We start from the raw sequence: 24075 nt of genomic DNA, 5'->3' as shown, positions 1-24075 counted from the left end.
GGATCCACAGAAGCACAGTGTTGGGTGTTTGTGCAGTGCAAGCAAGTTTCGTGACGGAAACTGGTTCCCTTTGGGATTTTGGCTGGGGGATGGGTAGGGAGACAGCGCTTCCCAGCACCTTTGTTTCCTGCCAAGCTGAGCCCTGTCCTCCGGGGCTTAACAACTCTCCCTCCCACTCTCTGAGCAGAGCTTTTGACTTATAACATTCCAGATGTTAAGTCCCATTGGCTGTCAGAACACACTCCATCTGGCCCCTCCGCTTTTGCAAGCCAGTCGGAGGCTCTGCCTTGCTGGGTGGGCTGGCTGCCCCTCCACCGCCCTGGCTCCCTCCTGCCAGTCCATGTAGTGCGCACTGCCTCTCCGCCCTTCCTATCCTCTTCCGTGGGTTGCTCGTCTATGCTTGGCCCTGGAGAGTCCATTCTGCTAGTCTTCTGGTGGTTATCAGGGTAAATTAGGCAGATGTGGGTGAAATCTAGGTGATCAGCAGGACGCGGTGAACCCAGCGCCCTCCTACCCCACCCTCTTCTCCCCAGTGTTTGTTCATTTTTGAGAGAGAGAGACAGAGCACAAGTTGGGGAGGGGCAGAGAGAGAAGGAGACACAGAATCTAAATCAGGCTCCAGGCTCTGAGCTGTCAGCACAGAGCCTGACACAAGGTTTGAACTCATTAACCATGAGATTGTGACCTGAGCCAAAGTCTGATGCTTAACTGACTAAGCCACCCAGGCACCCCAACACTCACCTTTGAATCCTTTTTTTTTTAATGTTTATTTATTTTTGAGAGAGAGGGAGACAGAACAGAAGCAGGGGAGGGGCAGAGAGAGACGGACACACAGAATCTGAAGCAGGCTCCAGGCTCTGAGCTGTCAGCACAGAACCCGATGTGGGGCTCGAACTCAGAAACTGTGAGATCATGACCTGAGCCAAAGTCAGATGCTCAACCAACTGAGCCACCCAGCCGCCTTTTATCACTCCCCTTTTATTTTTTTTTATTTCTTCTATTTTTTTCAATATATGAAGTTTTTGTCTATTGGTTTCCATACAACACCCAGTGCTCATCCCAAAAGGTGCCCTCCTCAATACCCATCACCCACCCCCCCCTCCCTCCCACCCCCCATCAACCCTCAGTTTGTTTTCAGTTTTTAAGAGTCTCTTATGCTTTGGCTCTCTCCCACTCTAACCTCCTTTTTTGTTTTTTTCCCCTTCCCCTCCCCCATGGGTTTCTGTTAAGTTTCTCAGGATCCACATAAGAGTGAAAACATATGGTATCTGTCTTTCTCTGTATGGCTTATTTCACTTAGCATAACACTCCGGTTCCATCCATGTTGCTACAAAGGGCCATATTTCATTCTTTCTCATTCCACGTAGTACTCCATTGTATCACACCCCTTTTAAAGGATAGCTGGGATGATTCCAGTTTTGGCCTATCACAAATAAAGTTGCTCTGAACATTCCTATAGGTTTTTTTTTTATGAACATAAGTTTTCATTTCACCAAAAGTGCAAATGGTAGTTACATGTTTAGTTTTGTAAGAAAAGGCCCAACTGTTATCCAGAGTGGCTGTAACAGTTTACATTCTCACCCAGCGATCTATTTTCTTCACATCCTTGCCAGCATTAGGTGTTGGCACTATTACTTTAGCCACTCTGAGAGGTGGTGTGTGCTGAGACAGAAAGGCTGGATGGGCTGGGGTTGGTTAAGCTCTGATAAAGTAGTTTCTCTTGGGCAGGAGGGGAACAGAACGCTCCAAGTATCCCTCAGAATGGCCACTGCGTTAGTGTCTTCAGCTCCTGTAACAAAATGCCATAGGCTGGAGCACTTAAACAACAATAATTTATTGTCTCATAGTTATGGAGGCCAGAAGTCCAGGACAAGTCCGGACTGATTTGGTTGCTGGTGAGAGCCCTAATTCCTGACTTACAGACAGTTGCCTTCTCACTGTGTCCTCACATGGCCGTTCTTCTGCATGGGCACTAAGAGGGAGAGAGACAGGGCTCTACTTCTTCTTAAAAGGTCACAGTCTTGTCAGATTAGGTCCTGACCCATATGAGCTTATTTAACCTTAATCACCTCCTGAAAGTCTTAACTCCAAATATAGTCACATTGGGGGTTTAGGAGCCTTGACACACGAATTTGGAGGGAACACACAGTTCAGTCCATCGCCATTACTTTGTTCCCACTTGCTAGAAGCCTGAGGGGATTTTCTCTGTTGTTGAGGGCAAGACTCTGGTATGTCTCAGGAAAGTTTAGGGCTCCCCTGAGACCATGACTTTTTAACTCTCACGCCAGCCAGGCGTGGCCTCCAGTGTTCATCCTTATGGGTCCCCTTTCCCTTCCTGTATCAGGCTCCAGTCTCTGTTCCTGGTAAGCTGTGAGCACTTAGCCTGTCTTTCCAGTTATTAGGGCATTGGTTTGCCCTATGACTGCAATTCTCTGATGGATTCTAAGAGGAGTTGTTGATTTCAATTTGCTCAGCCATTTTCTTATTGGGGAGATAGAGCTCTTTACCTGTCAGGCCAGAGACTGGAGCTAGTATTATGTTTCTATTTTTTTTATTGTTATTGATTGAGTGGTTGACTGATTATTTATTTATTTATTTATTTTAAACATAATTTATTCTCAAGTTAGCTAACATACAGTGTATACAGTGTGCTCTTGGTTTTGGGGGTAGATTCCGATGATTCATCGCTTACATGCAACACCCAGTGCTCATGCCAGCAAGTGCCCTCCTCAATGCCCTTCTCCCATTCCCCCTCCCCCCATCAGCCCTCAGTTTGTTCTCTGTATTTAGGAGTCTCTTATGGCTTGCCTCCCTCTCTGTTTGAAACTATTTTTCCCCTTCCCTTCCCCCATGGTCTTCTGGTAAGTTTGTCAAGTTCCACATATGAGTGAAAACATGATATCTGTCTTTCTCTGACTTATTTTACTTAGCATAATACCCTCAAGTTCCATCCATGTTGTTACAAATGGCAGGATTTCATTCTTTCTCATTGCCAAGTAGTGTTCCATTGTGTATATATAAACCACATCTTCTTTATCCTTCCATCAGTTGATGGCATTTGGCTGTTTCCATAATTTGGCTATTGTTGACAGCGCTGCTGTAAATATTGGAGTACATGTGTTCCTATGAATCAGCACTCCTGTATCATTTGGATAAATTCCTAGTAGTGCTATTACTGGGTCCTAGGGTAATACTATTTTTAAATTAAAAAACCCATTTTTTAACGTTTATTTACTTTTGGGGTGGGGGAGAGAGAGAGAAAGAGAATGAGAATGAGAACAAGTGGGGAAGGGGCAGAGAGAGATGGAGACACAGAAACCGAAGCAGGCTGCAGGCTCTGAGCTGTCATCACAGAGCCTGACGCAGTACTCGAACTCACAGGGCATGAGTCATGACCTCAGCTGAAATCAGATGCTCAACCGACTGAACCACCCAGGTGCCCCTCTATTTTTAATTTTTTGAGGATAAGAATTGACCGAGAATTAAATCAGAAAATGCAAAACTGCTAGGTGCCTTGGAACTGGTGGCTGCACTGATCAGGAGGAGGGCCTGTGTGGTTGGTCAGTGTCAATCTTGCCCCTGTAGATACACAGGTACCAGGCACAGAAGGGCGTGGTTTGGTGTAGGCGGCTTCCCTGAAGCCCCACCTTTTTGGTGATTGGGAGAAAAATGGCGATACCCCAGTCTCTCCTCTCTAGACCAGGTGTCGCAAACCACTATTCAGGCCATCCTCACTGTGCTGAGTGGGTGCGAGTGGGTGGGTTTTGTCCACTCCAGAGTCTCCCATGCCTCCCAGGTGCTTGGCTGGGATTCAAACCCCAATGTCTTAAACGATCCCACTCTGCCCACACGCCCTGGTTCCAGGGAAGTGCCACTCTGCTCAGCCAGCCAACAAAAGATCTCTGGCTGGCAGGTGCAAGTAAGGTCTTCTGTCCTTGGAATGACTCTTTGCCTTTTTCCCCCAGCACTCAAGGTAGCAGATTGGTTTCTCTGACTGCAGACTATGCCTCTGAGCTAGTTACCAAGCCCAAGGCTGGTTCCCCTTCTCCCCAGGCACACGAACAGGGAAGCTGGCTCCAATCCAGAGAAGCTGGCTCCAATCAAGCTGCTATTAGAAATTGGATACTACCACCCTCCCAAAGTTGGGAGGTACCTAATGGAAAACTGGGCAAATACTACCTGTTTGTCAGGAATAAGCCATGGACCACTGCATTCTGGAATGATAGTCAACAGTTTTGAGATTGGAAAAGCTCTTAAGATCAGAGGAAAAATTTTCTGTGGAGAGCTACATTAAAGATCTGGGTTTTGGGTTTTGTGCACATTATCTACTACTAAAACAAATATTTATTCACTTAAGTATGGGCAAATGGAGATTGTGGGGCACCATAAGAAGAAAATAAAATCTATGGGAATTTAAGGAAAAAATAAAATTGCTTATATAAAAATTAGAACTAGCAAAAGATAGATTTGCAATGTATTTAAAAGGTTGGCTAATGATTATTACATAGAGATTATATGAGAGAAATAAAGTCTTCACAAAGACAAAAAAAAAGAAAGAAAGAAATTGGATCTTTCTCTGTTTTTTTCCAGTCCCCAGCCCATGGTTTTTCTCTTGTCAAAATACAATCCCACACTTCCACAGCCTTTCTTTCTCTTCCTTTTATTTCTCCACAGGAGGGGATTCCTCCCCTCTGTTCTTATGCCGCCCGTTTTATCTCTCCTGGTTCGTAATCATGCACCTGTGGCCCACCAAGTTGTCCCTGTGGGTCCCTGGAGATGTATCTGTTACTCTGCAGCCTGGACTCTTAGAATTCCAAGTCCTCTGGCCTCAACACTGCTGTGTTTGAGGGAAGAGGGAACTTCGGGTCCCCCTACTTCTCCACCGTATTGACTGGCAGCTCTGATTGATTTTTATTTAAATTCTAGTAAGTTTACATACAATACAATATTGGTTTCAGGATTTTATTGTGTTTTTAATTTGGGTTTGTGTATGTTCACTGTATGTTCACAGAAATTCAATGGGTTTTCATCTGTCGGTCTTGCCTCCTGCCACCTTGCTGAACTCACTCATTAGTTCTGGAGGGGTGGGTTGCCATGTTTGGCTTCTCAAGCCTGTGCCATCCTTGAGTTAAGTGCCACACCTCCTCTCTCTTGGTGCCACCTCTACCCATGTGTGGTCACCGAATGTTCTGCTATGGGGACTGCCTGAGACTACTGGTGGGTTGTCTGGGCTCCCAGCTTTGGGTGTTTGTTTCTGTGATGAGTGTGTGGTGACCTTGCTTTGGGTCTTCTCCATTAGGTGGCCAATTCCTGGAGTTATGTAAGATGAAAACTTCCGACTGTACTTGCTTGCAGACCAGCTTCTTGTGAAATGACCCACCTGGGGCTTTCCTGGGGCCCCCTTCCTCTTTTGGGCTTATTCCTAGGACACACTTATAAATGGATTATAGGTATCCATTTGTTTTCTTTCCCTCAACTTTTTAGTATGAAAAACTGTAATGGCACAGAAAATTTGGCATAATATATACTGATCACCCACATACCACAACCTTAATTTGACAAGGTTTTTTTTTTTTAATGCTTATTTATTATTTTGAGAGAGAGAGAGAGAGAGAGAGAGAGAGAATGAGAACAAGGGAGGGGCAGAGAGAGAGGGAGACACAGAATCCAAAGCAGGCTCCAGGCTCTGAGTTGTTAACACAGAGCCCGATGTGGGGCTGGAACTCAGGGACCGAGAGATCATGACCCGAGCCAAAGTCTGATGCTTAACCTACTAAGCCATACAGGTGCCCCCTTAATTTGGCAGTTTTTAACTTTGTGCTTTATTATTTGTTTATACCTTTCTTTGTATCTCTCTGTACTATGTGTATGTGTGTGTGTTTTCAAACCTTTTGAAAGTAAGTGACAGATACAGTGATACTCTGCTCCTAAATATTTCGCAGGCATCTTGTAAAAATGAATGCATCTTCTGCCTAACCACAGTACTGCTGTAACACCTGAGACACTTAATTGTGATTACTTAATGCTGTCCAATATTCAGACCATATTTACATCTTTCTATAATTATTCCAAAATGTCTTAGATGGTAAATTTTTTGGAACTAGGATCCAGCTGAGGATGATGCGTTGAACTGTCAATGCTGTTCTGGTGGCAGAAAACAGCCACTTTATTGTGCTCACAGAACCTGTGGGTCAGGGGTTCCAGACAGGGTACAGGGCAGATGGCCTGCCTCTTCTCCATGTCACTGGTATGGGAAGATTGGACAGCTGGGGTGACCCAAAGGCCAGGGCTGGAACCATCTGGGGGCTCCTCTCCATGGGCCTGGGAGGGAGTGTCACAAAGAGGCATTCAGGTAGCGAGTGGTCCAGCAGGACCACAAGGCAGGCACAAGGCTTCTCATCTCAGAAATCTCTCCATATCACCTCCACCCAGACCCCCCCAAGGCACAGGGAGGGACATAGGCTCATCTGGGAGGGTGAGTGTCCAGGTCACACTACAGAAGGGGATGTGGGATGAGAGATGCCATTGAGGCTGTCTTTGGAAAATATGGTCTGCTTGCTGCAATGTGTCTTTAGTCTTTTTAACCTGGAATAGCTGATTCACCCCCAAGGCTGTCTGTTTGAAGAGATCTGGCAGTTGTCTTGTAGGCCATCCCCCATTCTGGATCTGTCCAGCTGTTTCCTGATAGTGTCATTCAGTCTGCTTATCTTCCCTTGTGTATCTTATAAACTGGAAACTAGGCCTAAAGGCATAATCACATCCAGAGTAAGCATATTTAGCACAGACATCCACTTATTTTAAAATTTGATCAGGATATGACTGCTTTTGTCTTCTGCAATAAAACTAAGGTGAATACAAGTTGGAATTAAGGTGATGGCTCAGTCAGTTAAGCATCCAACTCTTGATTTTGGCTCAGGTCATGATCTCATGGTTCATGAATTTGAGCCCCATGTCAGGCTCCATGCTGACAGCACATAGCCTGCCTGGCATTCTCTCTCCCTCTTTCTCTGCCCCTCCCCTGCTCATGCTCTGTTCCCCCACCCCCCAGAATAAATAAACTAACTTTGGGGAAAAGAAAGAATTAAGGAGGTGATGGACACAGACACCAAGAGACAGTGGGCGCCCCACTGTCTCAGTGGGATGCCCTGAGGGGGACATAGTGGCACCTGAGTGGAGTTTTGGTCACAGGCATCTCCTGAGCTTAGTCACAGAGAGCATCAGGCAGTCCCCAAATGAGGAACTGTTGAAGGGGAAAGGTGAGGAGGTAACTGTATCTGTCAGAATTTTCAGTGTTAATATATGACAGGCTATGGAAACATCTCACATTCAGGGAGGCTAAAACAGCCTGACAGATAAAGGCGTTGCCTAAGCTGGACCAGAAGGGGTGCTCCAAGGGTCATAACTGGGCCAGTTGACAAGACTAGGATGCAGGTGGTGTGATTCTTGTCCTGAAGCCAGAGCTGCATGGCAGCCATGTGAGAACACGCTCACCTCCTTAGGAAACATGTAACACAGGGTCATGGCTCAGAAAACCGTCTCGTGTGTGTGTGTGTGTGTGTACACACATGTGTGCACATATGTGCAGAGAGTACCAGCCAGCCACAAAGCACACGGGGAAATGTTGCCAGCTGGTAAGTCTGGGTGAAGGGCACATGGATGTTCTCTGTAATAGCTTTGCATCTGTTATATGAGTTTGAAATTATTTCCAAAGACTAAATATTAAAAGTAACCAAAAAAATTAGCTGAAGGAAGATTCTGTTTCTGGCTGCTAAAAAAATCAAGGCTGAAGTAATGTAACAGTGCATGTTAACTCTACTGGAATTAGAGTTTAAAAAATCATAAAAACATACCATTATGAAAAAAAATCAACGCTATCCTCAGAGAATAAGATGAATGCCAATATTGAAAAATAACTTTAATTTTCACAATAAAATGTAATAAACACAAGAGATTTCCATACCAGACACAACAACCATGAACTTACGATGTGTTGAAAACACCTCTTTACCCTCAGTTTTGAGGTCTTAAGCACAGGATGAGGTAATAGTCTGTTTACAGAGAACAGAAGGAGCAATCATCACGAGAAAAATGTGTAAACTCACTAAGCTTAAATAATCCAAATCAGAACAACTTCAAGTAAGGTTCCATCATCTGCTTCTCAAATCTTCAAAAACATAGAAATGAAATGGTTGTTAGCACAGCCCTGGGGAGAGTGGTGTGTGTGCATTGCCAGTAGTGCTGAAAACAGGTTCAGAGAACCCCACTCTGCCAACACTTGGAGCCACTGACAGTCGGCCTCGAGAATGGACTGCTGTGGAAAAAAAGCAAATAAGCAGAAATGTGATTTATATGAAGGTATTCACAACATATAGTTTAAAGTAACTGGCATTTCCATGGGGAGAGACTGTAGGGGCAGTGTTCTAGTTGCTGTTCCAGCTCATGGGGCATTCACTTAGCCACCCAGTGGGCATCTGTTGTGCATCCACCATCTGTTGGGCAGTAGATACTGGATAAAAGCAGAATATACAATTTAATCACCACCTGCACCCTGCTGAAAGATATGTTTAGGTGTTTAATGACAAAAGATCAGATCATGACCTGAGCCTACTTTGAGGAGATTCATATACTTCAAATTTAACAAGGTGTTTTCTTTCAGACTACTTAAAATAATAATTGGACATAACCATGAAAGAAATAAGAAAAATATGGAAGATCTTCAGAGCAGTGGTTTGGATGTTCATGATGTAGCCACCTCTGGCAGTTGAGATATTCTCATTTCCTCAAGGGAGTAGAGCACGTTTTCGCATCCTTAGTACTGTGGCCATTTGGGGTGGGATCAGTCCTGCGCTGGAGGATGCTGAGTGCCTCCACCATGAGATGCCTTAGCCGTCCCCTTCCCAGTTCTGATAACCAGCAGTATCTCCAGACATTGCCAGATGTTCCTTGGGGAACAAAATGGGTCCTGATTGGGAACCACTGGAATGATATGAATTAAGCTCCTGGTTTAAAAAAAGTAACTTTGGCATCTGTATTTTAACCCGTTATGCTCCAGAGTCAGAAATGCAAGGATGAAGTGTCCCAGCTCAATCACAAGATCCTTCAGCTAGGAGAGGAGGCCTCTGTCCACCAGGCCCAAGACGAGAAGAATCTCATCAACATTCAGCTGTTAACACAGAGACTGGAGGAGGCCGGGCACCAGGAGGAGCTGCAGGTGAGTGGTCTAAAAACATCAGCAACAGCCTTAAAATGCCTGGAGGTAGGCTCACCCCTCAGGTAAAGAGGGGAACTTAACAAGTATGTGCTCTGGAAAATTTGTAGGCTTCAGCAGCCTTGCAAATTCCCAATATCTAAAAAAAAGTAGCAGAAAGGGATTAAATCCTGATGCTAAGAGAATAAATTGGTAGACCTCTTTGGAGGACATTTGGGCAAAATATGTGTCAAGTGCCTCAAGAATGTCAGTATGCTCTGACTTTATAATTCTACTTATGGGAATTTTATCTGAGCATCGTGGGCAGACTTAGCTGGAAGTGTTTTCATTGCTGTGGTATTTATAATAGCAAAACAGAATTGGAATCAGCTTGAATCATCAATAATACTGAATGAGTCAGTAAATTATGGTACAGTCATTAAAAATCATGTTTTCCAATAATATTTAATGTTATGGGGAAATGCTCAAAATATAATAAGGAAAGCACAGCATATAATGCTGTACCAGTGTTATTGATAGAAACACATGTGTGGAAGAAGGGCTGAGATCACAGCACAATGTTGGGATCATGGTGGTTTAAATTTTGTCATTTTTGCTTTTCTATGAATTTCTGAAGTTTCTGCATTAAACATGTATCAGACTGATGGCGTGCCTGGGTGGCTCAGTTAGTTAAGTGTCTGACTCTGGATTTTGGCTCAGGTCATGATCTCATAGTTCATGAGATGGAGCCCCCGTTGGGTTCCCATGCTGATAGCATGGGACCTGCTTGGGATATTCTCTCTCTCTCTCTCTCTCTCTCTCTCTCTCTCTCTCTCTCTTCACCTCCCTCCCTCCCCCGTCTCCCTCCCCCACTTCCTGCTTGCTCACACACTCTTTCTCTCAAAATAAATAAACTTAAAAGAAATAAATAAATATGCATCAGACTGCTGAGATATTCTTGTACTTGTGAAATTATTTTTTTTAAACAGAGTGAGCTAATCCAAAAACTTGAACTTGAACTTGAACACATGAATCAGGAATGTCAGAGCCTGAGACTGTCACAGTCACAGCTGAGAGAGACCCTTGAAGAAAGTCAAAATCAGGTGGGTGTGCATGATGGCCAATGGCTGGGTCTCAGCTGGGAGGAAAGTCAACACAGTTTAGCACTGACAGAGCCTTGTCAGGACTGGTCTGGCCAGAGAGGTTGTTGGGCTGCCCTGAGGTTACACAGCTGGTGGGCACTTACCAGGCCTGAGACTGAAGTTGAGCCTAGTACAGGGTTGGTTGACCCTGAGCAGTCCATGGGCAGAGCTTCTGTTTATGCACAAGGGAAGGAGGCTGACAAGCAGTGCTTTTGGCTGCACCATCTGCAGAACAGAAGAACAAAGGAGAGCTGTGGGTAGCCTCTGAGGAGGGGGGAGTGTCGTCAGATCCAAGGACATGAGGTGGAGTAGTCCCTTGGGTTAGCAAGCTCAGTGTGCCCGTCTTGCCCTCACACAGGCTTATGTGTGCACAGAAGCCCTGAAATTGCATACACATGTGGGTGTTGAGCTCCTGCCTCCCACTTTCTCTCCTGCTCCAGCATTTACTAGTGCACCAGGCTCTAAAGCTACAGAGGTAGGAAAGTGGAGAGCTTGCAGTTTGGGACAAGCAGATGTGAGCAGGACAGGCCAAGCAGGGATGTCAGGATGCCCTGACAGCATGGTGTGCAGAGACATGAGAGAGGGGGAGCTGGTTCTTCCTGGGGGAGCAGGATGAGAGAATGGCAGGTGTGTGATGGCCTAATGTGGACTCAGATGTGCGTTGCGCTTAGAGGGCTGGGGGCTGTAGATAGAAAAGAGGAGTCATGGGAGAAGCCTCCCAAGCAGTGTGGAAGAGGTTTCTAACTCACTGGCCTGTGGCCCAGGGCCCTCACTTGAATGTGGCACTGGCATGCCTCCCTCCTCTGAGCAACTTCACAGACTCCCTGACTGGCCCCAGATGCCACAGCTGGACTTGGCTGTGGGGTCCCCCTACATACCCAGGGCTTTATGATGTCCTATTGGGACTCATGTGGGCTTTCAGCCATCCTGCTGCAAACAAGCGCTCTCCCAGAGATGCCTCTGAGTATTGGGGGGTTCCCTTCTCTGTTTTTAAGTCTGAAAGGAACCTTGAGAAATTGCCTTGACCAGCTTGAGCCCTTTGAGTCCAGGAGTCAGCATTCAGCCATTGTCATGGGCAGAAGGGACCTTACTTAAGCAGTTCTCCTGTGATGTGAGATGTTTCCCCCTTGTAATTTAGAAGAGGAACCCCCAAAACCACATTGACGGGAGTTCACATGAGGGAAATAAGAGAAGCCTGTGGGTATTTAAGGATCTTCTAGAGGAGCCATGGTAGAGTGGGCGCGGGACCACTGGGGAGGAGCCAGTGTTGTCACTGGCACAGTTGTGGGTGATTTTAAGGAGGAGCGCCCTGGAGGTCAAAGAGAGCAGGTTGGACAAGTATGAGCAGGGGGGCAGCTTGGGTGGGGCCATGAGAGGTCCTGGCAGAGGGACTTTGCACAGCTCAGAAGGTATGGTGCACGGGAGCACAATGCTGTAAGCATCACATGCCCTTGGGAATGACCATCTTGGTTCTGTGTTGCAGTACGTCAAACCAACCTCAAACTTGGTAGCTTCTAGCACTGTTCATCATTATCCTTCATGGTCTGTGGGCTCGCCAGCGCAGCTGGGCTGTTTTCACTTGAGATCTCAGGGGGCCATTGCAATCAAATGAGGTTAGGACTAGCATCATCTGAAGGCACAGCTGGATCAGATGTTTGAGAGACCTCAGGTCACAGGGCTGGCATGTGGTGTTGGCTGGTGGCTGGGGGCCCACTGGTGCTCTCAGCTGGAGCACCCACACCTGGCCTCTTGGTGGCATGAGGCTGTCTGAGCATAGCAGTGAAGTTCTGAGAGGATAGGTGACCAAGCACCCTTAGAGGAGCAGATAGAAGCTGCCAGGCTTCTTAAGACTGTGTCAGGGCATTCCAGAACATCACTCCCCTGACATTTTGTTGGTCCAGCTTGGATTCAAAGGGAGGGCACAGAACCCACCTGTCCATCAGGGGAGGACACAGTCCTCACCTCTCAATGCAAGGAGAGCACAGCTCCCATCCCTCAGGGGGCAGGAACAGCAGCCTGTGAGCTCAGGTGGGAGTAGCCGATGGCTGAGGTGGCTCACTGCCATGCCCCTGATCCCAGAACACAATGGCCCTCTTTTCCTGGCATGGGCTGCCCCAGTGGTCTCTGGGGACATCTTTCCCTTGTCAAGTGATAGTTGGGCAGGGGTCTCCAGAGTTGGCCCAGGCTCTAGCCAGTCTCAGTTCTGCAGGGAGGGAGATGAGGAGGGCTTGGGAGGAATTCAGCTGAGACGGTGTTATGGGCTGTTTGCCTTGCTCAGAGAGCCACAGGGTAGGGCCACAGACACAGACCTCACACTGGGCCACACAGTGGCCTCCTCCCAGGAGCTTGCACCAGGCATCTGTGTTCAGAGCAGAGAGATAGCTGTAGCAGTTAGCAGCAAGGGGCATGGGAACAGTGTGTTCTAAGGAAGAGGGCATCAGGGTGTTAGGGAGTGCTGTCAGAGAGCAGGAACAGCTTTGGAGTGGGTGGGCATTCTGACATGGAGTCACAAGGGCCTGGGCTGGGGCTCAACTTCCATCTGGGGTGTCTGCAGGATGACTGAAGCATGAAAGTCGGGAGGGGGCTACATTTGTGGGGGGTGTGTTTTAGAACTGGTTCTCCTCTCTCCCTTCTCTGTCCCTCTTTCTCAAGGTTCCCAGACCCAGTTCCAGCGTGCAATTATCAGACACCAACAGGGTGTCTGAGAATTCAACTCCATTCTTGTACTATCTGCCTGGAGACAGCATCAGACCCCACAGGTTAAGGGTTAAGGGTGTAGTCCTACAACACTACTTCCTACCCCATCTCAGAAGCCAGTCATACCCCCCAGGCTATTAGCTGTGTTTCTGACCAGCCAGCTACAGATTGGATGTTTCAACCTCCTCCTCCTGAGGTTTGACTAATTTGCTAGAGTGGCTCACAGAACTCAGGGAAACACTTAACATTTAGCAGTTCATTAAAGGATATGTTAAAGGAAACAAATCAATAGCCAGAGGAAGAGATACATAGGGTGAGGTCCCAAATATCTGTCCTCAGGGAGCTTGAGCCCCAGCCTGGGGGCGCATGGAAGTGTTCCTCCTCAAGCATAGACGCTCTCCAAAACAGGGACCAAACAGCTGGCTCTTGGGTTTTTATGGAGGTTTCATTATATAGTCATGACTAAGTCATTGGCCACTGGCTGACTCAACCTTCAGCCCCTCTCCCCTCCTGGGAGGTTAGGGGATAGGACTGAAAATTCCAATCCTTGATCACGTGGTTGACCCTCCTGGCAGCCAGCCCCTCCCCTTGGGTGCACTTCAAAAATCACCTTCATTAATAATGAGACATCTATTTCACGTCTGTGGCTCTGAAGCATTTTTAGAATCTGTGGATGAAGACCAGATATCTCTGAAAAATATATTTTGGTCATCTGATTTTAGAAGTCATTATATTTCACTCCTCCAAAAGAGCATAGTAGCTGTCCTGGAAACTGTGTGCAGGTGTGTTTCTCTGGGATGACTCCTGTCCTAAGAACAGCCACACATGATGGTGATGACATGGCCCCCTAAGACAGCCCCTCAGAGATGCATGGGGATACAACGACCTGAGGCCTAAAGCCTCATTGTTGCCCTTGAGTAGCCATAGCTGGCATCCTCCCTGTCTCTAATCACATGGTCACCTCAGACCTATCCTAAGTGTGACTCTTGATGGAGGTACCTCCCTCTCCCATCTATGGGGCCTCAGAGGTGTGTGAGGGCTGACATACCAAGTTCTTGTAGGGTGCCAAGGAAATTCTGTATATTCTTGGTGAAGCCTCTAGAATCAAAGTGATTTAAATGGTGTTTAATAAAAGGATTGGCCAAGTTACCCACAACTCCAGTGAAATCTTGCCATCCACTGTGGTTGGGGAGCCAGGGGCTGGGGTAGTTCTGCACCTGCTGCCAGGGTCCCTTTGGCCTTCATCATATGCTCCATTGCTCTCTGTGGCCCTGGTCTCAGCTGCCTAAGGAGTATGAGCTCTCTGCCTAAAGGAAAATCACCATGCAAGGCCTGCATGGATTATAATTGTTAAACAGACTCCATGAAGTTTGCTGAAATGTAAACTGGACAGAGTATGGCATGATTCTCCCATGGGTGCAGCAGGAAACCTCAGTGTCACCACTTTGAGGCTACAGACCTGAGTCTTCTTGACTCTCTCTGTGTAGAAACTCTGGCTAAACCAGAGTTTGGCTGTCAGAATACAAATGAATAGGTTCTTTATGAACCTTACATGTAGCTGCAGATGCATGGACCAAGGAATAAGGATGCCTTGTGTGCCCTTCCATTTGTAGGGTATCTGTAAGCATGGAGTTTTGCATGTCTAGTAATGACCCCATAGCTCTCAGCAATCACACCAGCACTATCATGGCTTTCTCCCCGGTGCAGCTGCATGGAGCCAACCTGAGGCTAAGGCTGGCACAGTCCCAGCACTCGGAGGAGGTCCACCAGCTGCAGGAACAGATGCAGTGGTTGGTGCCTCAGGACCACATGACTGAGCTGCAGCAGCTACTGGAAGAGGAGCGGCAGGCCACTCAGCAGCTCCGTGATGAGTGCATTCTCCAGAAGGAGAAGGGGAGGCGGCTGGAAACACAGTGGGTGAGTGGAGACAAGGGCCCTGAGGCCCAGCTGATGGTGCCAGGGGTGGCGAGATTGGATCACTGATCACTCAGCCAAAAACTGCCATCCCAATTCGTAGAAGTTTGGTTATACCACAGCTGCAGGCCCCTGATTTTCACTGTGAACAATGTGGGATTCTAACAGGGGCCAAAGATGGATCAGGGAGGGATGGCAAACCTCTTGGAGAAGGCATCTCCCACCCCCTCAGAGTGATAAGCCAGCTGACCCAAAAGGCCTCTTCAACATGGGGGCAACAGGTCCACCCAGACAGGTTGTCTTTGGGGCTGCACATGTCTGTGGTAGGCCACATGGCTAAATGTTAGGGACCACACACTCAAAACTGCTTACAGGGCCAGAAATGTGGTGATACAGAGGCCATGAGGGAAGCTGTGGGTAGTGGTCCCACCCATGTAGTCCTGTGGAATCACAGGCCCTGTGTGCCAATTCTCCTGATTTCAAAGGAAAGCCAGAAACTAGATTTTTACAGAAACATTCCCAGTTTCCAAATGATGCATCTAATTTAAAAAGAATCTGAAACCATTTTGCAGACTGAAAAAAATCTACCCACAGGCACACAAAGACTGCAGAAGTTATTTATTTGGGTGCACACTGATCTAGGTAGGAGAGATACAGAAACAGACACACATGGCAAAAGCCTGTGCCCTCCTGGAGCCTATATTCTGGTGTGGTGGGGAGACAAATGAAAACATGAGTCATGAGGATAGCATGTCAGATGGTGATGAGTTGATGAGTGCTCTGGAGTGGGATGGTGGCCAGAGAAGGCCTCACCAACGTGTTACTTGAGCCAAGATGTGCTGGAGTTGAGAGAACAAGCCATTCACTTATCTGGAGAGAGTGCTACACTTGGGGACCCTGGCTGTGCATCAGGCACTGCATTAGGCATCTAGAGACATAGAAACAGAGTTGTTGCCTTAAAGAGCAGGATAATGTGGCTCAGGGCATGGACTGCAGAGATTGGAATCCAGGCTTCACCATCTCCTAGCTGAGTGACTTTGGCCAGTTACTTAACTTCTCTGCTTCAGCTTCCTCATCTGTAAAAGTTGGGTGCCAGTGGTTCCCACTAAAAGCATCAGTGTGAGGCATCAGAATTGGCACTTTTAAAATGCTTGAATAGTTTGGCATGTGTGTACCCTACTTAAGTGTTTAATTTAAAAGGCTGGGGGGGGGGGCACCTGGGTGGCTCCGTCAGTTATGCGTCTGACTTCAGCTCAGGTCATGATCTCATGGTTTGTGAGTTTGAGCCCTGCATCAGGCTCTGTGCTGACAGCTCAGCCTGGAGCCTGCTTCAAATCCTGTTTCTCCCTCACCCTCTGTCCTTCACCCATTCACATTCTGTCTCTCTCTCTGAAAAATAAATAAACATTTAAAAATAATAATAATGGCACAAAAACAGACACATAGACCAATGGAATAGAATAGAAACCCCAGAACTAGACCCACAAACGTATGGCCAACTCATCTTTGACAAAGCAGGAAAGAACATCCAATGGAAAAAAGACAGCCTCTTTAACAAATGGTGCTGAGAGAACTGGACAGCAACATGCAGAAGGTTGAAACTAGACCACTTTCTCACACCATTCACAAAAATAAACTCAACATGGATAAAGGACCTAAATGTGAGACAGGAAACCATCAAAACCTTAGAGGAGAAAGCAGGAAAAGACCTCTCTGACCTCAGCCGTAGCAATCTCTTACTCGACACATCCCCAAAGGCAAGGGAATTAAAAGCAAAAGTGAATTACTGGGACCTTATGAAGATAAAAAGCTTCTGCACAGCCAAGGAAACAACCAACAAAACTAAAAGGCAACCAACGGAATGGGAAAAGATATTTGCAAATGACATATCGGACAAAGGGCTAGTATCTAAAATCTATAAAGAGCTCACCAAACTCCACACCCGAAAAACAAATAACCCAGTGAAGAAATGGGCAGAAAACATGAATAGACACTTCTCTAAAGAAGACATCCGGATGGCCAACAGGCACATGAAAAGATGTTCAGCGTCGCTCCTTATCAGGGAAATACAAATCAAAACCACACTCAGGTATCACCTCACGCCAGTCAGAGTGGCCAAAATGAACAAATCAGGAGACTATAGATGCTGGAGAGGATGTGGAGAAACGGGAACCCTCTTGCACTGTTGGTGGGAATGCAAATTGGTGCAGCCGCTCTGGAAAACGGTGTGGAGGTTCCTCAGAAAATTAAAAATAGACCTACCCTATGACCCAGCAATAGCACTGCTAGGAATTTATCCAAGGGATACAGGAGTACTGATGCATAGGGGCACTTGTACCCCAAAGTTCATAGCAGCACTCTCAACAATAGCCAAATTATGGAAAGAGCCTAAATGTCCATCAACTGATGAATGGATAAAGAAATTGTGGTTTATATACACAATGGAATATTACGTGGCAATGAGAAAAAATGAAATATGGCCTTTTGTAGCAACGTGGATGGAACTGGAAAGTGTGATGCTAAGTGAAATAAGCCATACAGAGAAAGACAGATACCATATGGTTTCACTCTTATGTGGATCCTGAGAAACTTAACAGGAACCCATGGGGGAGGGGAAGGAAAAAAAAAAAAGAGGTTAGAATGGGAGAGAGCCAAAGCATAAGAGACTGTTAAAAACTGAGAACAAACTGAGGGTTGATGGGGGGTGGGAGGGAGGGGAGGGTGGGTGATGGGTATTGAGGAGGGCACCTTTTGGGATGAGCACTGGGTGTTGTATGGAAACCAATTGGTCAATAAATTTCATACATATAAAAAAATAATAATAATAAATAATAATAATAATAAAAGGCTGAGAAAACACCTACATCCTGAAATGCCACAGTGTAGTTCATTGGGAAATGGGGTGGGAGGGTGTGGAGATAGGAACCTGAGGACAAGAGGGGTGCTTCCATGAGGAAAAAATTGGAGCAAGACTCAAAAGGTCGGTAAGATCTGATGTTTGTGAAGCATAAATCCTAATGAAGAATAACCTATCCGCATTGTGCAAAAATGTTAAGCAGGAAATAAGTTCACCCGTGATAGAATATTGACAAAACAGAAATTTAATCAGAAATCCTTTAAAAATACTCAGTAACACATTTGGGGAAACTCACTTTGGAGTAATTTATGATTAAATGCCCAGGAAAACAGTCTGCTAATTCTTGAACTACAAAGAGCAGTGTCAGCTTTGTGACCTGTGGCAGAACATTGTGTGTCTGTTACTCTGTGCAGATGAAAGGCTCTCCCTTTGCTCTCAGATATGTACATTTTAGCTAATTTCCACTCTGAAGTAAATAAGCCTGAGATGATTCTTTTAGAAATGTAAATTATTGGTCTGTAACCTTTTGTGACAGGAAGAACATGAAAAGGAGCTGAAAGACAGTGAGGAGCGGGTGGAAGAGGTGGGAAGGGCTCTGAAGAACGTGGACATGCTCCTCCAAGAGAAAGTAGCTGAGCTGAAAGAGCAGGTCAGTGATGGATGTCTGTCATTGCCACATGCACTTTCTGAACTTTCTCCTTCCATGGGTGTTCAAGTAGCTAATTCAGGGAGAGACTGTCCTCACAGAACACAGAGAGCCCCCATGTTCATTTGGAACCACTGAACCTAGGGCTCCATCTAAACTTTGAGAAACTGAATGTACAAATTTTTTTCAGAAGATTAACAGCTAAAATCAATCAATAGAAAAATTGATTTTGTTAAATATATTCCCTACACTGTATTTGTATATTGTGTTTGTTTTGGGAATTGTTTTAAGGTACATTTGAGAGGTGTTCACATAATCTCAGAAAGGATGTTCATTTATTCATTTATTCAGTCACTGGGCAGATACTTACTGAGCACCTGTCATGTATCATGGCATTCATTGTTCTAGGAAGACTCTAAGATGGGCCCTCCTGGGCCTTACGTTCTGGCAGTGGAGACAATAACAAGATATATGACCTCAGGTGATGAGAAATGCTCACTCTCAAGAAGAGATGGATGGCACGTGGTGGGGATGGTTGGGGACCACTCTGAACAGATGGCATGGGAGCAGACACCAATGACAGCCATGGAAGTCTGGTTCTGAGCCCCCCCTTCCCCCCCAGTGGAGGCCAGGTTGGCTTTTTGGAAGAGAGGTGCTCATGTGGTGGGACTGTCCTATGCAGTGCTGGGCTGAATGCCTGTAGCACCTCCAGTCAATGGGAGTGTCATAAAAGGGCACCCATGTGTTTCCCTGTGTGCTAGGGGACATGCTAGACCCCGAGCAGGAGGGGCATCCAAGCAGAGGAGCAGTTCAGGTATATGTCCTTAGATGGGACCAAGTGGAGTACATCAGCAGACTGCCAGGGAGGTGGCTGTAGCTGCTATGAGCTGATGGGTGGGTGCGGGTGGGCAGGACCCCCCTCAACGTTAGGAGTTTGGATTTTATTTTACTTTTTTTTTAATGTTTATTCTTAGAGAGAGAGATACATAGAATGAGTGGGGGAGGGGCAGAGAGAGAGGGAGACACAGAATCCTTAGTAGGCTCCAGGCTTTGAGCTATCAGCACAGAGCCTGACACAGGGCTGAAACACACGAACCATGAGATCATGACCTGAGCTGAAGTTGGATGCTTAACCGACGAAGCCACCCAGGTGCCCTGGGATTTTATTTTATTTCTGATGGCAGTTAGAAGCCATCTGAAGATTTTAAGCAAGAGCATGATATGATCTATATTTTTAAATAAATCACTCTGGGGGAAAAGAAAATATTTGGGCTTCAATAGGCTGCAAAGACCACAGTTGAATTCAGCCAGCAAGGTCAATCAGTAAGAACTGGTGGCTGGGCAGCCAGCATGGAGGGTGCTGGGAGGGGGAGGCAAGGCTAGAACGAAGCAGGAGACAGAGAAAAGGCTCAGCCAAACACCAGCTACTCCAGAATAGTTCTGTTCAGAGCTAGAAGAAATTAAGTATGAGAGTCTGCAGAAATATTTTCATTATAGTAGTCAAGTCTGTTTAGAGGGCTCCTGAACTGAGCCCAAACAGGATGAAATGTCCAGGCCACCTCTTCTTCCCTGGGAGGTGGGAGGTCCCATTGGGAGTCACACCTCCCTCCCTGACCATGCTCCTGGCTTTGCAGCTCCCTCTCTGCCATCCACTGACTCTCCAAGTGTTACAGACACTTGGCGACCCCCCTTGCCCTACGGTAGTTCTCTTACACAAAGCCACAGTTTGCTTCCTCTTGCCTGGCAGATCCTCAGTCTTGGTTAAATCCTGTTTCTCCTGCACACCTGCCCCTGTGCGGTGAGGTCCTGTCCACAGCCCTACACCCACCCCACCCCACCCCACCCCATCCCACTCCACCCCACCCCACCCCACTCCACCCCACCCCACCTCAGAACTAGCTTATGCTCTAGCCAAGTGAACCAGCCACCTGTGACTGTGCATGTGCCACAATGCCCAGACCCTCCCTTCTCCCAGGCCCTCACTGCCACCTGAATCCAAAGGTAAAGGAGCCCTGGCCCTGCCTCTGCCCCTTTTTACCAAAGTACCTGCAGAGGGTTATCTGGACACCCTCATCTGCCTTCCCGTGTGTTCACTAATGTCACTGGCTGAAGTCCAAAATGTTGGTGTTGTGGTGGATGCCCCCACAGTGTCTGCAAGTGAACCCGCCAGCTCAGCCTCAGAAGGGATGTAGAACCCAGCCTCTTCTCACTCCCACTCTCATCCTCTGTGCCCTACAGTGTCCTTGTTTCCTCCTGGGCTATGTTCTCAGTGCAGGAGTGGCAGCAGTGCTTTCCCAACATGGTTGAGGTGCTGGCCCTTCTACTCGGAGCCCTCCAGGCCTCTCACAGCCCTAAGAGTACCAGGCAGAGTTCCTACAGAGGCCTCCAAGGCTCTGCAGGATCTAGTTGCCCCCAGCCCTCGGTGGCACCCAGCCAGCGTGTCAGCTGTAACTTCCTTTCAGTGGGCTTCTCACTGCCATGCCCCCCCAGCCCCAGGTCTCTGGCCATTCCAGCCATCCCCAGCCTGGCCAGGCTCTGGACCTTTGCACCTGCTCCTCCCTTTGCCTGGAATGTTCACATCCAGACAGGCTCAGTGCTCCTTGCCCTGCTTTGTTCAGATCTCTGTTCAAATGTCAATGGACAGAGAAGCTTTCCCTATTCACCCCAACCGAAATAGGAACTCCCTCAGCTATCTGTCGCCTCCTGGTGAAACCAGTAACCTGAGTGTTAATAGGACTAGTAAGTGCAGCTGTAACTTTTCACCAAGATCTTTTTTGTTTGCCTGTAAACATCCCTGACTCTTCTCCTTGGGGGAGGCAGGTTAGAGTCCAGCCCTCCCATCTCCATCTCCTCCTTTGGCTATCTCTCCTTGACACATAACTGCATGCTGAGTGATTGTGTTTGCTGTACATCAGGCAGGCAGACTTGAGTTCAGTTATGTGGGGTTTTCTCTTAGAACTTGTCATGCCTCCACACCATGTATTTGTTTCTGGCATGTCCACTTCCATCAGAATATGTGCTCCCGAGAGCAAGATCATTGCGCAGTATGTCTGGCAGTACTTGTTGAATGAATGAATATAGTATTGACTTTTGAAGCCCAAGGCTAGGACCCCGGTTGGCATTGTATCTTGAACAAGGACTCATAACTAGAGTGGCCTTGTGTCCCCATCGCCATGGCTATAGTGTGTGGTGACCAGCCCATGCACTTGGGGTTCCCAGGGTGGATGTAGTGTCAGAGTGTGTCCTGTGAGACATGGTGGCCCTGCAGAGCACACTGGCAAGAACCAGAATGACATGTTTTATGTTATGTTGAGTAGTCCTTTTTATTTTTTTTATTTTTTTTTTTATTAAATTTTTTTTTCAACGTTTATTTATTTTTGGGACAGAGAGAGACAGAGCATGAACGGGGGAGGGGCAGAGAGAGAGGGAGACACAGAATCGGAAACAGGCTCCAGGCTCTGAGCCATCAGCCCAGAGTCCGACGCGGGGCTCGAACTCACGGACCGCGAGATCGTGACCTGGCTGAAGTCGGACGCTTAACCGACTGCGCCACCCAGGCGCCCCGAGTAGGCCTTTTTAAAGACTGGTGATTTTAGGGCAGCTGGATGGCTCAGTCGGTTAAGCATCCAACGTCAGCTCAGGTCATGATCTAGCAGTTCACGAGTTCAAGCCCTGCATCAGGCTCTGTGCTGATAGTTCAGAGCCTAGAGCCTGCTTCGGATCCTGTGTCTCCCTTTCCCTCTTCCCCTCCCCTGCTTGCACTCTGTCTCTCTCAAAAATGAATAAACGGTTAAAAAAAATTTAAGGCTGGTGATTTTGATCTTTTTTATATCTTCATTTCATGGTAAAATCAACTCTCATAAAGTTGACTTAAATTTCATCTTTCATGCCAGGTTTAATAAAAATTGTCATTATACCCAATGTTTGTGTATGAGATATGTAAAAACCCTGGAACTGTGTTCCAAACATACTTGAAAGAGTGGGAGGGGCAAGCTGTCATGCAACATTTCTGCACTAAAATAATAGTAAAGTATGTTTTTTCTCTCCTCCCTAGTTTGAAAAGAACACAAAATCTCATTTGCTGCTCAAGGATCTCTATGTGGAAAATGCTCACCTGACAAAGGCACTTCAGGTCACCGAAGAGAAACTACGAGATGCTGAGAAGAAAAACTGCATCCTGGAAGAAAAAGTTAGAGCTCTCAACAGACTCATCAGTAAGATCACTTCAGCTTCCCTCTCTGTGTGAAGGTTGCTTGTTTTCCTGGAATTCATTTTGAAAGAATATCTTTTAAAATTAAGCCACCATGATGTCATAATATCCTAACGTTCATTGGTTGTGCACCCTTGGACATAGATTTCTGATTTCTTGTTCACCTTACACGCGTTTAAAAATGTCTACTGTGCCAGCTGCTCAGGAAATAGACATGCTGGAAAAGACTACATTTTTATTAGTAGTCCTGGGTAATTTCTCCGGTAAAATTCTCAGTTTTACTACTCATTGGTGAAACAATTATGGGTAGCTTTCAGTGAAGTAAGACTAAAAGAAAAATGGTAAAATCAATCAATTTCAATGTTGTACTTTTGACCTTGGCTACAGAGAGTAAAATGAAAAATAAGGGCTCTAGACAGTTTCATCTTTTCACTGTTATTGCTTTGGGTTTAGATCATTAGCATTCTCAAGCTGTGTCTGTACAAACATTCTAGAAAGACTCTTGCTGAGACTGTCAACCCTGCGATCAAAGACAATGGAGGGGAAGCCCCCTCTTCAGGGACTGCTCTACCACAGGAAGATGTTTGGAGAGCGCTTATTTTAGGTCTGTGGTCTCAGGGATGATGGTATTGCGAATGCAATCTTTCCCTCATTGAAATGTCATCACACTGGAAATTGTATTATATGTAAAGAAAAAAGAAAAGTCTAGTTTTATATCCAAAATATACATAAGTTATGGTTATTTGGTTTATGAGAATAAACTGTACAATGAAGAATCACTGTATTTACAAAAACTCTTTTCTATTAAAATTGTTTTAACTTCTAAGTTTAAGTTTTTATTAAATATTTTAAATAGAAAAATAGTTTTATAAGAAACACTCCTGTGCCCATCAACTAGATGTATTAAAATCCTTCTGCTACATGTAGATAGAGGTGCAGCCCCTGTTCTGTTGCTGTCAACCTCCTTCTCCTTCCTGGAGTCAGCCACTACCCTCAATCTGCTGTGCCCTGTCTCCTTCTGTCTGTCTTAAAGCACTATGGAAATACACAAAAGACTGGAATAGGGGTGCCTGCCTGGCTGGCTCAGTTGGCAGAGCATACGACTCTTGATCTGGGGATTGTGAGTTCAAGCTCCACATTGTGCATGGAGCCTACTTAAAAAGACCAGAACAGATGGAAAGATCAGTTCTTGGATAGGGAGACTCAACAACATAAAGTTGGTTCTTCTAAATTAACTGATTAATGTAATATAGCTCCAATAAAAACACAAGTGGGTGTTCCTTTCTCCAATCAACCCCTTGTCCAGAGTTGGACAGTTCTAAAGTTTACATGTACAGCTAGATAAGCAAATAAAATAATATGGAAAATTTTAAAAAGAAGAGCAATGAATGGGAACTAGTGCTACTAGTTGTTAAAATAGTT

General features: G+C 46.3%; 1 protein-coding gene across 6 annotated transcripts in view; it reads left to right on the top strand.

The window, feature by feature from the left end:
• NINL (ninein like) overlaps positions 1–23479 on the top strand; it is a 174774-nt gene extending 151295 nt beyond the window's left edge. For 3 of the 6 annotated variants that reach the window (XM_043604744.1, XM_043604743.1, XM_043604746.1), the window contains 5 exons: positions 9053–9211; positions 10177–10290; positions 14734–14943; positions 18333–18446; positions 22498–23479. In XM_043604744.1, coding sequence (XP_043460679.1) covers positions 9053–9211; positions 10177–10290; positions 14734–14943; positions 18333–18446; positions 22498–22689 — 789 coding nt within the window. In that variant the 3' untranslated portion in view covers positions 22690–23479. Of the gene's footprint in view, positions 1–9052; positions 9212–10176; positions 10291–14639; positions 14944–18332; positions 18447–22497 lie in introns of those variants that run through there. The other 3 variants (XM_043604745.1, XM_043604747.1, XM_043604748.1) reach the window with 3 other exon arrangements.
• The last annotated feature ends 596 nt before the right edge of the window (positions 23480–24075 follow it).

This window comes from Prionailurus bengalensis, chromosome A3, assembly GCF_016509475.1.
Source record: "Prionailurus bengalensis isolate Pbe53 chromosome A3, Fcat_Pben_1.1_paternal_pri, whole genome shotgun sequence".
Classification (NCBI taxonomy): Eukaryota; Metazoa; Chordata; class Mammalia; order Carnivora; family Felidae; genus Prionailurus; species Prionailurus bengalensis.
The sequence above is the reverse complement of the archived record's forward strand: the minus strand, read 5'-3'. Positions and strand labels throughout refer to the sequence as shown.